At 35.3% G+C, this 14,613-nt stretch overlaps 1 protein-coding gene across 6 annotated transcripts in view; it reads right to left on the bottom strand.

Moving 5' to 3' along the window:
* SMCHD1 (structural maintenance of chromosomes flexible hinge domain containing 1) overlaps window positions 1-14,613 on the bottom strand; it is a 168,288-nt gene that overhangs the window by 38,902 nt on the left and 114,773 nt on the right. For 4 of the 6 annotated variants that reach the window (XR_007455432.1, XM_049620377.1, XM_049620379.1 and 1 more), the window contains 6 exons: window positions 9,894-10,020; window positions 9,606-9,725; window positions 8,346-8,431; window positions 6,171-6,293; window positions 2,226-2,416; window positions 442-551 (listed from right to left, as the gene is read on the bottom strand). Coding sequence is in view for 5 of the 6 variants with exons in the window: in XM_049620377.1 (XP_049476334.1) it covers window positions 442-551; window positions 2,226-2,416; window positions 6,171-6,293; window positions 8,346-8,431; window positions 9,606-9,725; window positions 9,894-10,020 (757 nt within the window). In the remaining variant the exon portion in view is untranslated. Of the gene's footprint in view, window positions 1-6; window positions 87-441; window positions 552-2,225; window positions 2,417-6,170; window positions 6,294-8,345; window positions 8,432-9,583; window positions 9,726-9,893; window positions 10,021-14,613 lie in introns of those variants that run through there. The other 2 variants (XM_049620378.1, XM_049620381.1) reach the window with 2 other exon arrangements.

The following is a 14,613-nucleotide window of genomic DNA, read 5'->3' as shown; positions in this document are numbered from 1 at the left end:
ATTTTTTAAATTATCATATCTTTGGTCATATTAAAATGTTGGCATACAAAATTTTCTTAGAATGCTGACATCAAAATTTTACCCCTCTAACAAAAAAAAAAAGAGAATTAAATATTAATCAAACTAGAACTTATAAAAAAAATAAATACCGTAAATTTCCATAACCAGTAATTTGTATATCTGGATCATAAGTCTTAACATCTGTATTATAAAGTCACTATAGGAGCACCTGGGTGGCTCAGTCAGTTGAGTGTCCAACCTCAGCTCAGGTCATGATCTCACAGTTTGTGAGTTAGAGCCCCACGCTGGGCTCTTTGCTGATGGTGTGGAGCCTACTACCTTGGATTCTCTATCTTCCTCTCTGCGCCTACCACTCCCCTCGCCCCCCACTCTCTCTCAAAAATAAATAAAGTTAAAAAAAAAAGTCACAATTTTCTTTACCTGTTTCACAATGTTCTACGTTGTCTGGAAACGTTAACAAATCTCGGGCAAAGACTGGATCTCCAATGGGTTTAAAATACAATTTTCCATTTCGGTAATGAGGTAGAGGTCTGAATGAAAAGAAATTAAATACTAAAGCAAATATATATTTTTAATTAAAAAACATAATATGAAAAGCATATGTATACGTTGCTTATCATTATTGTGGTCATTTAAATCAATTCCTTATCCACAAGTGACACTCATAAATGATTAACTATGAGAATAATATATACTATATAAGAATATCTGTTTAGTTTTATTGGTGCTACTAAAATCAATATAAACTGCTGTTGGGTTTAACAAGGAAAAAAGAAAAGCAGCCTCAAAAGTTGCCCCTAAATGAGATGACTATTTCATGTGGAGAGTGGCCCTAGCACGGATGGGGAAAGAGGCAAGGCCCAAGACAGAGACCCATGTGAGGGAGGGAGATCGAGTACTCTGGCTCCCTGTCCTTTCCATACAGGTACAGAATCAGCAACGGCAGCCCAGAGAGAACAATGAGATTCAAGAGATGGAGGCTAACTAGACTGTCACGACCTTTCCCTTACACATGGTGCTGGTTTTTGCAAATGTTGAAAGTAGGAGCACTGCAGGGTAGGGGTGGCTCTAGGAGATAGTTATTAACTCAATCTGAGTAAGAGGCACAATACCAGGAATGGAGAGAATAACTAGCTTCTAATGCAAACATTAGCCCCAAATACCAAATTCATACTTTCCCCTAAGTCAAATATTAACTTGATCTTCACAGATTCTGCAGACAAAAGAAGCCCTCCTAAAGGGAAAAATTATTCATACAAAAAGTATTACCCTCAATGAACACAGGAATTACTGGATTTCCTGTGTTGTCTAAAATGAGTACTGACTAGTAGCGAAGTGGGAGATTTTAAAAGCAGACAGATTTGAGTTCAAATTCTGGTTGTTTCCTCAAATCATTTTTAGATCACAAAATGAAATTAATATGTTAGTTTAATAACATTCATATATAATATTAATAGAGGTCCCATTCTCCATCAAGTCCCTATTCCTACCCAATTGTACAACTTTGTTTATAAGTCTGAGAAAATTATTCATTAATACTCCATTATACATTTTACTTTGTTTTGTTACCATTTCCTTCTAGTCTTTTAAGCTCAAAATCAGAGTACACATAAAGCATTTTTAAATTTAGATAAAAAATGCCTAATTGGTTTGCATAGTTATTCCTTAAAAACATACTTTGAAAAGTAAATTGAGGAAGTAATTAAAACTAGATTTATATTAAAATAATAATACAACATTCTAACTAGTCTTTTACATTTCAACTTTGCTATTGGCAGTTCCAATGCAGACCTTCTCTACCTAAATGATGACTGCTTTTCTTCACAGGACATAAACAGGACAAAAGACATGAATCTACACTCCTACTCCAGATAAAAGAGTTTTGTATTTCATCAATGATATTGACATCCTTCCTGTTACAAAAGCCAAAAACTTGCTTTGGATTTGTGTGCGCATGTGTGACTTATACACAAATAACATTTAGTTGGCAAATTAAACATGCCCAGCATATTTGATTAAATTCACTGCAATACTCATCTTAATGAAGTATACTCATTTGTAAAGAAGGTAAAGATACCCTAGTTAATGTGAGTCACTGCTCAGTTTGTTTTAGGCATCTTTTACAGAAACCATTTCAAAATTAAGCACTTTGGTAACAGAAAAGTGATTTCAGAAAAAAATCATTACTCCCACTTTTTTCTAACCTTTTCCAATCTGGAAGAGTCTTCTTATAAATAGAATCAAGGGGCAACACCTGCTGACGACCTTGGGTTTCATCATAGATACGACGTGCAGCATCAGTGGTCAGGGTGACAACACAGTCCATGTCACTCGCCAGATGCCAAGAAATAACCATTGCGGCTCTGTCATCTTCAATTTGTGCCAGGTGTGCAATCTACAACCCATTTTTTAAAAATCAGGTAAAAAACTTTTAAATATATAAAAATTTGATATTAAGTATTTTAAAAACCCACATCTAAACAGCAAAAACTTTTCTGAAATACTCACATGAAAATTCTCAAACTATAAAAGCTTACTGGCTTAAATAGTTAACGGTCTATTCTGCTATTAAATTTTGGAAAAACTGTTTCACAGAGTAAACTCCTGTAAACTTTGCAAATGAGCAAGGAAAAAATACTTAGAATGTTATTAGCTAATTAATGATATATATGATACCTTCACTACTGGGATAGATCTTAATTGATAAAATAACCATAAAAAAATAAATACGTATGAAGGATTAAGATTCAACTAAACATAGTTATACATCACATACCCTCTAAGTAGACACCTCACTCCAATATACAGTATTTCTTTCAGAAAACAAATCTAAATGTCACAAATAAGAATAGTTTCTTCTGCTTATAAGAACACACTGGAACTTAGAATAAAGTTACTTTCCTATTTACAAATACCTCAGTATTTGTACATTCTTCTTTTTTAACTTTTTTTTAAAATGTTATTTATTTTTGAAGGAGAGAGAGAGACAGAGCATGAACGGGGGAGGAACAGAGAGAGAGAGGGAGACACAGAATTTGAAGCAGGCTCCAGGCTCTAAGCTGTCAGCACAAAGACTGATGCGGGGCTCGAACCCATAAACTGTGAGATCATTACCTGAGCCAAGCTGGACGCTCAACTGACTGAGCCACTCAGGCGCCCCTAGTTACAAACATTCTCGCTCAAAGTCCAACAAGATTGAAATTTTGAGGCCAGCTTCAAAACCTCATTCACTGCATCGTTATGGTAGCATCTATCCTTTACTCTTACCTGACCAGGTTGCAAAAACATGCCCTAGCAATGAAAATGTCCTGTCATTGTTAGAAACATCACAATGTCTACTCTTGTTTTCTAATCCTCTAAGTTAGTGGAATAAAGGTAAGAAGAGAGATATGCAAAGAAAGAAACTAGTATATGTAAATGAAGATTTAAAAAAATGTTCTAACAAACAAAGGAAGGATTAGAAGAGGCAAATCAAAGTAAGTGACCTCATTCTACTTGTGACCACATGTGTGAGGACAGGTGCCCATTCTGTGGTTGTTCTACAAGTACCCTGATCTTATAAATGGGTTATTTCTTAATAAAGATATAATTGGAAGTTCTCACTAGGCTCCTTAACATTACACTTTCTTCTTAAACTTTCAGGTGATGTGAAGTATATATAGGATTTTCTTTTCCAAAAACACAATCCTGTAGAAAACACGAACCATTTTTACTTGTGTACCATATACAGTGTTCTGTTCATTCAAGCTTTAACTATTTTTCAGCTCTTTTAAGCCCACCCTAGCCATTTTTCATGGATGTCATGACTTCTTTCTCAGGAATGGGAGATGAATGGCACTTAAAGGAAAGAAATACAGGGGCGCCTGGGTGGCTCAGTCGGTTAGGTGGCCGACTTCGGCTCAGGTCATGATCTCACAGTCCGTTGAGTTCGAGCCCCACGTCGGGCTCTGTGCTGTCAGCTCAGAGCCTGGAGCCTGTTTCAGATTCTGTGTCTCCCTCTCTCTGACCCTCCCCCGTTCATGCTCTGTCTCTCTTTGTCTCAAAAATAAATAAACGTTAAAAAAAAAAGAGAAAGAAATACAGACGGGATTTCAAGGTATTTGGAATTCAGGAGAGGAAGACTAAAACATCCAAGTTAACTAAGGTATTCACAATTACAAAAATAAACACATTATAAAGTCTAGGTGAAAAATCTCCTCTTGTCCCTTACTGTATTCCATAATTATTAATTCTAGTTTAGAATTATACCAGAATAAATACAAGAATTTTTTTTTTTTCCTAGAGGAATCAAGGAATATTAAGCATGATATGGAGGGAGTAGAAATTTTTCTCTTGATGGTTAGGAGAGGACTTGTATTCTGAGAAGCCAAAGGAGAAATTATGTAAAATGAGATTTCAAAGGTTCTCCCAGATTTTCAAGATCTGTGATGAGAAATATTTGAACGGAAGACTAAAATATATTTATTCTGTTGAAATTTATTTTATGCTTTGGTAAAAATCTTACCTACTGAGCAAGAATTTTGTATCAAATAACCACTGAATGTGTGGACTGTTAGCCTAACATTTAGACTAAGCTTAAATTGTACGACTGCTTCTTCTACAAAGACTACCTCTTTCTATAAATTCTTTAAATGGGTTCTGAGGAATAACAACTTTAAAAAATATAAATCAGAATCTTGTTTTCTAATTTATGAATTTATAACTTAGTTTTTCAGTTTTCATATTTTGGATTTAAGTTATAATGCAACACATTAATGGCAGTGCTACCATTATTGGTTTAGGTAGTACACACAGCTACACACTTTGAGAGTAACCATCACCCTTTCTTTTCACTGTGTAGTTGGCTTGTGGTGCTAGGAAACTGTTTATAAAGAAACTACAATGGACTTTGGAGTCAGAAAAACCTTGGTTTATGTCTAAGTTCTGCCTCTTACTAACTATATATTGACAATTAAATTCCTGAACTTCAATATCCTCATGCAAAACCTAGAAATACTATAAAAAACTCATATAGTGGTTGTAAAAGTAGTATGATGCACATAGGCATAAAGAACACTGATTAACATCCAGACTTTGGAGACAGACTCTGCCTGGATTTGAGTCCATGCTCTGCCGCTTACCCACATGTAATGTAACCTTGAGCAACTTTTTTTTTAATCTCTCTAACCTCAGTTTCAGTTTCCTCAATTTTATTTATTTATTTATTTATTTATTTTTTAACGTTTATTTATTTTTGAGAGACAGAAAAAGACAGAGCATGAATGGGGGAGGAGCAGAGAAGAGAGGGAGACACAGAATCTGAAGTAGGCTCCAGGCTCTGAGCTATTAGCACAGAGCCTGATGTGGAGCTCAAACCCACGAACTGCAAAGTCATGACCCGAGCCGAAGTGGGACTAACTCAGCCTAACCAACTGTGCCCACTCAGGTGCCCCTCAGTTTCCTCACTTTTAAAACAGAGGTAAAAGCAGAAAGGAGACATGCATATGAAATGGAAAAGTTCAACAAGTAAAACACAAATACGTAATAACACCACAAACCATAACATCATTAAAAACTAAAGGTGTTGGGGACATCTACAAGAAAAACTTTCTATAAAACAGAATGTTCAGGATTGAATAATCAAAAGATAAAAATGAAAATACAATTCATTTGACAAAAGGAAAAACCAAAGAGGCAAAGAATTAAAGAAGGATGGAACTCTTTTGGCAGCAATTATGTATGAAGTTTTCTGCTATTGTTTTTTAAATTCTAGGAGCACCCCAGAATTCACTAACATTATTAGACTCAGAGAAATTCTTACCTTTTTCTTTTGTTGTCTCACTGAGGTTTGAGTCACATGAAAAGGTCTTGGCTACCTATAAAGTCATCTGACATGAAAGCGTCTCTAAGCAGGTAACAAGCCTCGGACTGAGACATACTAATTTCTGCCACAGCCCTCAAAAGTAAGAATTATGGAATTCCACAATTAGGAAATATGCCAGTTTTGAATTCCGCCAAATCTCTATTATGGTAATGAGAACAAGTAATTTATGGGAAAACGTTAAAAAGTACAAAAAAACCTGACACTTTTTATTATGATGTTACTTTAAAACACATTTTAAACATAACATAATAAAATTTACTGCCTCTTAAAAGGCTTAAACACAAACCTTTCCCAAAACATCTCCAGTGGCTTTAGTATAGTTTGGAAGAGTACATGATCTTCTAGGTTTTTTCCTCAGTTCTTCCTGTTCTGATAGTTTTCTTTTCAAAAGTGCTTCAATGTGCGGCATCTGTAATTTGTAAAGAAAAATTAACTATAAGACCAATTACTCCTGTACCAGACATCCCAGAATGACAGCAGAAAAAAATCAACAATCTGGACAACTCAAGAACATAAAGTCATTACACAGGCATTACTTTAAAAGAATGTGGCTCAATCCCAGACTTTAGGCTCTACTACAAAGCTGTAATCATCAAGACAGCAAGGTATTGGCACAAAAACAGACACATAGACCAATGGAATAGAATAGAAACCCCAGAAATAGACCCACAAATGTATGGCCAACTAATCTTTGACAAAGCAGGAAAGAATATCCAATGGAAAAAAGACAGTCTCTTTAACAAATGGTGCTCGGAGAACTGGACAGCAACATGCAGAAGATTGAAACTAGACCACTTTCTCACACCATTCACAAAAATAAACTCAAAATGGATAAAGGACCTGAATGTGAGACAGGAAACCATCAAAACCCTAGAGGAGAAAGAAGGAAAAGACCTCTCTGACCTCAGCCATAGCAATTTCTTACTTGACACATCCCCAAAGGCAAGGGAATTAAAAGCAAAAATGAACTGGGACCTTATGAAGATAAAAAGCTTCTGCAAAGCAAACAAGCAACAAAACTAAAAGGCAACCAACGGAATGGGAAAAGATATTTGCAAATGACATATCGGACAAAGGGCTAGTATCCAAAATCTATAAAGAGCTCACCAAACTCCACACCCGAAAAACAAATAATCCAGTGAAGAAATGGGTAGAAAACATGAATAGACTCTTCTCTAAAGAAGACATCCGGATGGCCAACAGGCACATGAAAAGATGCTCAACGTCGCTCCTTATCAGGGAAATACAAATCAAAACCACACTCAGATATCACCTCACGCCAGTCAGAGTGGCCAAAATGAACAAATCAGGAGACTATAGATGCTGGAGAGGATGTGGAGAAACGGGAACCCTCTTGCACCGTTGGTGGGAATGCAAATTGGTGCAGCCACTCTGGAAAACAGTGTGGAGGTTCCTCAAAAAATTAAAAATAGACCTACCCTATGACCCAGCAATAGCACTACTAGGAATTTACCCAAGGGATACAGGAGTACTTATGCATAGGGGCACTTGTACCCCAATGTTTATAGCAGCACTCTCAACAATAGCCAAATTATGGAAAGAGCCTAAATGTCCATCAACTGATGAATGGATAAAGAAATTGTGGTTTATATACACAATGGAGTACTACGTGGCAATGAGAAAGAATGAAATATGGCGCTTTGTAGCAACATGGATGGAACTGGAGAGTGTGATGCTAAGTGAAATAAGTCATACAGAGAAAGACAGATACCATATGGTTTCACTCTTATGTGGATCCTGAGAAACTTAACAGAAACCCATGGGGGAGGGGAAGGAAAAAAAAAAGAGGTTAGAGTGGAAGAGAGCCAAAGCATAAGAGATTCTTAAAAACTGCCAACCCTCAACTGAGTTGATGGGGGGTGGGAGGGAGGGGAGGGTGGGTGATGAGGTATTGAGGAGGACACCTTTTGGGATGAGCACTGGGTGTTGTATGGAAACCAATATGACAATAAATTTCATATATTGAGAAAAAAAAAAAAGAATGTGGCTACAGAAATGTAAAGCTTCCACCTCACTGACTTTATCTTAGTTAAGAAATATATAACCTACGATAGGATTTCTCTTTTGTTACACACAAAGAAACAGAAGTTTAAAAAAAACCCCTATTGTCATGTTCTCGCATTTTCTTTGCCACCGCATATACTGGTTATAACTTATGCAGCCCCTTCAATGCAGTTCTCAAATTGGTGGATTATTAATTTCACTTATTGGGGTCATTTCATTAGAAATACAAGTTGCAATTTCTTTGAAAAAAGCACTCTATCATTTTGTTAGTCCTTTTAATGGTTAGTAAGTGATTAGACTGCAATCCACATGTCTTGGTACCCCTGCAACAAGAGTGCCTATAACATTCTAAATAAAAATGGATGGCAAAAAAAAAAAAAAATTATAGACTAAAATTTAATTAAAAAAATTTTTTACATATACTTGGAAACTGTACCTGCTGTGTTGTAGGAATGTCAATATTATGTGTTTTTAGTTCAGTTTGCAACTGAGCCTCTTTTAATTTTGCTTCTTCAACTCGGCCTAAAATTAAAAACAAACCTGTATCAATTTGTAATAACCTCCAAAAGACAGTTTTTGAAAAATATTTTCAATCTCTTGTTTTTTTTTCCTTTTTGATTGATGCTAAAATAACATATATAGTAACTATTTTAGAAATTCAAAATGAAACAAAGTCTAAAATTAAGATTTGGATCTAATACACAAAAATAAAAAACAAATTCAATAGGGTTATGAAAGATATTATATACTACACAAAAATAAAAAATACACAAAATAAAAAACAAATTCAATACGGTTAAGGAAGATATTATATACTAATACTGCAAACTCCAAGTAATCTTAGATAAATCATTTAATTCTAATCCACATGACTATGCATAACATACATAATTGCCTAAAGGTTGTGACAAGAACCAAATAAGACTTTATAAAAATAATTTTTACTGCTATTACTGACGTATTATCATCATCCTATTTAGCTCTAAATATCGTTCATCTTAGATATACAAAAGTGTGTACTCTGAGGCAGGCAGAACAAATTTGTTGGTTAATGGTTCAACATTTTAATTATGTAATTAACACAAAGCCAAAAACCATAGTGAAAAACTCAGACAAATAGAAAAACATAAATGATTCAGCAAATGCCTTATCTTAACAATATTCAGAATTTATTAAAAATTGCAGCAAATGTTGTGTGCACTGACTTACAAGTAACTTATGTATTTCTATACAAGTGTGCGCTGCCCTGTACACCTCCATGGTGTGACATACTTCAGATATTTTAAGTAAAATACAAGACTCAATACATGACTCAAATTAAAAATTAAAACACCTATCACTTCTGCAGTAATACTGTCTTTCAATATCTTCTGCCAGAACCTGAAGCTGGATATAAACATCATTATCACGTCAAATGCCTTAAACTTATACAGATATCTAATAAAAAAAAAAAAATTCAAATTTTTATAGGTAAGCAGAATATAAATTTATTTAAAATGATGGAATACATCATCCTAAGACCAAATAACTAATAAGGTATTATTGCCTTACTTACACCATTGTTGCAGTGTTCTGCAGTTTACTTGTAGTTCAGGAAAGCAAACAATTTTTGTTTCTCATGGTCTCAACTTTCTGCCTTACATTCCCCAAAACCAATTTTTTTTTTTTTATTACCTTTGAATACAAAATGACTTACACTTCATTTCATCAAGAAGCTGTTTGCTGGCTTCAAATAAACTTCTGTACATTATAATATTCTTAGATACCTGGTCCTTTTCTTTTGTAAGTGCTGCCATTTGTTGCTGCTTCTTAACATCTAAGAAAAACATTCAGATGATTTACTTCAAACAATCCTAAAATTGTGACTTTTCCAAAATATGTCATAATTAGAGAACTAAAAAGCACCAGGTTAATGGAAAGCAAAACAAGGTTATCTGAAGAACCACAAGAATAAGAAAAATCCTCTATTTTCCTAAAATCTTACCATTGTAAAACATAAAGGGTAGGATATATGGTTCTAATGTTCTTGATAGAGCAGGTAGCTGAGGCTCAAATATAATAAAATATTCAGTACTATCTCTTCCAGGACTACTTTCTGCCAGCACTAGATTCTGTAAAAAGAAAAAAAAAAAAAAAAACAGTAAGGAAAAACAAGATTTAAGAATGTATATGTCAACGTATAAATGTTATGTATCTCATTGTCTTCTATTTCCAAGTGGTAAACGTTCAAGGCAAAAGGCATTGACTGATCCTTAAGATCCATTAAACATTCACTAAAACATCAGCACCACCCAAGACATAAAACTTTTTACCTTTTGGTACTGGTTTGAAAGTCAAATGATCTTATCAATAAATACATTATACAAAAATTATATATAATAGATAATTATAAGAAAAAGTATCTTTTCTTTCAGAACGCAAGTATCAACGGCCACTTACTGTCTTGACTTGCAAAGTCTTCTTGATGCCAACCTTTAAGAAGTTGAAGCAGTGTGAAACAGCTGATGGCATGAAAGTTATAAAAACAATCACAAGACATGCCCAAAGCCCAATGCTGAGTTTAAGTTACAGCTGTTACCATGGAAGTAGACCCACTAGTCCCAGGTGACCAAACAAAAGATCCTAAAAAGCTTGAAAGATTTGTTTTCTTTTTAATTATATTTTCATTAATGCACACACAAAAACACTTCTGATATATTTTAGCTTAAGACCATAGCACATAACAATACTGCAAATTATAGTTACCTCCTAAATTATTTATTACATTCTTATAGGAAACAAGGATACTAGCTGTTTCACTAGTAGTTTTACACTACTAGTACAATTCACTGATAGAGAAGTAGAATTTTTAAAAGTTTACATTGGTAAAAATAGTGTAGAAAAATCCATGAAATAAAATTACAAATAAACTACAGATAACAATTTTCTTTCCAAGGAATACAGAATACAAGCCCACCATTAAACCAAGGCGCAATCACACATAATTTCTGAAAATTGTTTTCAATGTATTTACATGAATAGTCACACAAAAATAAAATACAAGTCACATTTTAAAAATATATAAACTGAACTTCATAGTTCAGCAGTTGGCTTTTAGCAAGGAGTCTGACTTGTTGATCAATGCAAGTGAATGTCTAGATAGCACTTTGTAAAATTTATGGAATGGTATAGGTATACTACACTATATCCTCTCATCAGGTGAACAATTAATTTGCTTACAAATTTTAAACTAGTATTTATAAATACAGCAAAGAAAATATCTTTCAGTATTTCTATGTATGTTCTCTAGAATAATGAGAAACAGAACTCATTAAAAACACTATTTTAATAGGTACTATCAAATTTCCCTTCAAAAAGCCCATCAATTTATCCTCTCATCATTAGAGTGTAAAAATACCTAGTTTCCCTGAGGCTGGCCAACACTTAATTATCAAGTTTCCCCCCTCCACCCAATGAAATGGATTAAAAAGAACCAGTCATTATTGGTTAGCATGTCTCTGACTGGTGTTAAGGTTATGCTTCTTGTTTATTGGCCCTTTATATTTTCTCTTCCATTAACTGCCTGCTCATATTCTTCAGTGATTTATTTTTCTACTAGATTGTCTTTCTTCTTATTGATTTACAGGAAGTTCTTAAGGAGATTTAGAAATATGTTTAACATACCTAGCCCAATACTGGTGTGAGTGCACTGCAGTATTTCTACACAATTTAATTAAAAACATTTTTATTGTACAGTCATAAAATGAATCTCTACATGTCCACCCTTCAGGGTCAATAACTGTCAATATGTTGCCACTATTCTTTTAATTCTGTTCAAGATAAGATTATGGTACATAAAGTTTTAACTTTTTATGTTGTTAAATATAAAATATTTTCTTTTATGTATTACTACGGAGGCCCTTCCTGGAGCACCTGGGTGTCAGTCAGTTATGCGTTCAACTTCAGCTCAGGTTGTGACCTCAGGTTGTGACCTCACAGTTCGTGAGTTTGAGCATCGCATCGGGTTCTCGACTATCAGCTTGGAGCCTGGAGCTGTGTCTCCTGCTCTCAAAAATAAATAAACATTAAAAAAAAAAAAAAGAGAAGGCCCTTCCTATTTCAAAGTTTTATGGTTTGTAACCTCTGATGTACAGCTTAGCAAGAGAAAAGGATACAAAGAATAATGGAAATGAAGAGAACTGAAGAGTCTGTTAGTGGATCCAAGCATAAATGGGAATTTGGAACATGGGGAACGAACAAATCCATAGTGGAATAAAAGTTAGAAATCTTTTTCAGAAATTTCTAGGGGCACCTAGGTGGCTCAGTCAGTTAAGCGTCCAACTCTTGATTTTGGCTCAGGTCCTGATCTTATAGTTTGTGTGTTTGAGCCCTGCGTTAGGCTCTGCACTGATAGTGTGGAGCCTACTTGGGATTCTCTTTCCCTGCCCCTCCCCCTGCTGTGCGCTCTCTCTCTCTCTCTCTCTCTCTCTCTAAATAAAAAAACTTTAAAAATTTTCTTAATGTTTACTTTTAGGAGGGAGAAAGGGAGGGAGGGAGGGAGAGAGAAGGAGGGAGGGGGAGAGGGGGAGAGAGAGAGAGAGAGAAAGAGAGAGACAGAAACAGAAACAGAGACAGAGTGTGAGCGGGGGAGGGGCAAAGAGAGAGGGAGACACAGAATCTGAAGCAGGCTCCAGGCTCCGAGCTGTCAGTACAGAGCCCGATGCAGGGCTTGAAACCATGAACTGTGAGATCATGACCTGAGCCTAAGTCAGACACTTAACCCAGGCGCCCAAAAATAAGCTTAAAAAAAAAAGAAAGTCTTAAAAAAAAAAAAAAGAAACTTCTAGATCACACCTCAAGATCATAAAAGCCATATATGAATGACCCAATGCAAATATCATCCTCAATGGGGAAAAACTGAGAGCTTTATCCCTAAGGTCAGCAACAAGACAGGGATGTCCACTCTCACCACTGTTATTCAACATAGTATTGGAAATCTTAGCCTCTGCAATCAGACAACACAAAGAAATAAAAGGCATCCAAATCAGCCAGTAGGAGGTCAAACTTTTGCTCTTCACAGATGACGTGATCTATATGGAAAACCCAAACATTCCACCAAAAAACTGCTAGAACTGATTTATGGATTCAGCAAAGTTTTAGGATAGAAAATCAATGCACAGAAATCGGCTGCATTCCTATACACAACAGTGAAGCAACAGAAAGAGAAATCAACAAATAGATCCCATTTACAATCGCCAAAAACCATAAAATACCCAGGAAAAAATCTAACTTAAAGAGGTGAAAAATCTATACGCTGAAAACTATACAAAGCTTATGAAAGAAATTGAAGAAGACACAAAAAAATGGAAAAAGATTCCATGCTCCTGGATAGGAACAACAAATATTGTTAAAAATGTCGATACTACCCAAAGCAATCTATATATTCAATGCAATCCCTATTAAATAACACCAGCATTCTTCACAGAGCTAGAACAAATAATCCTAAACTTTGTATGGAACCAGAAAAGACCCCGAATAGCCAAAGCAATCTTGAAAAAGAAAACCAAAGCAGGAGGCATCACAATCCCAGACTTTATTCAAGTTATACTGCAAAGCTGTAATCATCAAGACAGTATGGTACTGGCATAAGAACACACACTCAGATCAGTGCAACAGAATAGAGAACTCAGAAACGGACCCATAAATGTATGGCTAACTAATCTTTGACAAAGCACAAAAGAATGTCCAATGGAATAAAGACAGTCTCTTCAACAAGTAGTGCTGGGAAAACTGGACAGCGACATGCAAAAGAATGAACCTAGACCACTTTCTTACATCGTACACAAAAATAAACTCAAAATGGATGAAAGACCTAAATGTAAGACAAGAAGCCATCAAAATCCTCAAGGAGAAAGCAGGCAAAAACCTCTTTGATCTTGGCCGCAGCAACTTCTAACTCAACACGTCTCTGGAGGCAAGGGAAACAAAAGCAAAAATGAACTACTGGGACCTCATCAAAATAAAAAGCTTCTGCACAGCAAAGCAAACAATCAGCAAAACTAAAAGGCAACCGACAGAAAGGGAGAAGATATTTGCAAACAACATATCAGACAAAGGGTTAGTATCCAAAATCTATAAAGAACTTATCAAACTCAACACCAAGAAAATAAATAATCCAGTGAAGAAATGGGCAAAAGACATAAATAGACACTTCTCCAAACAAGTCATCCACATGGCCAACTGACACGAGAAAAAATGCTCAACATCATTCATCATCAGGGAAATACAAATCAAAACCACAATGAGATACCACCCTACACCTGTCAGAATGGCTAACATTAACAACTCAGGCAACAACAGATGTTGGTGAGGATGCAAAAAAAAGAGACTCTCTTTTGCATTGCTGGTGGGAATGCAAGCTGGTGCAGCCACTCTGGAAAACAGTATGGGGGTTCCTCAAAAAATTAAAAATAGAACTACCCTATGACCCAGCAATTGAACTACTAGGTATTTATCCAAGGGATACAGGTGTGCTGTTTCAAAGGGACACATGCACCCCCATGTTTATAGCAGCACTATCAACAATAGCCAAAGTATGGAAGGAGCCCAAAAGTCCATTGATGGATGAATGGATAAAAAAGATGTGATATATATATATACATATGTATATACACACATACACACACACACACACACACACACACACACACACACACACACACACA

The sequence above is a fragment of the Panthera uncia genome (assembly GCF_023721935.1).
Source record: "Panthera uncia isolate 11264 chromosome D3 unlocalized genomic scaffold, Puncia_PCG_1.0 HiC_scaffold_8, whole genome shotgun sequence".
Taxonomy (NCBI): Eukaryota; Metazoa; Chordata; class Mammalia; order Carnivora; family Felidae; genus Panthera; species Panthera uncia.
This window is presented reverse-complemented; position numbering and strand designations above follow the sequence as displayed.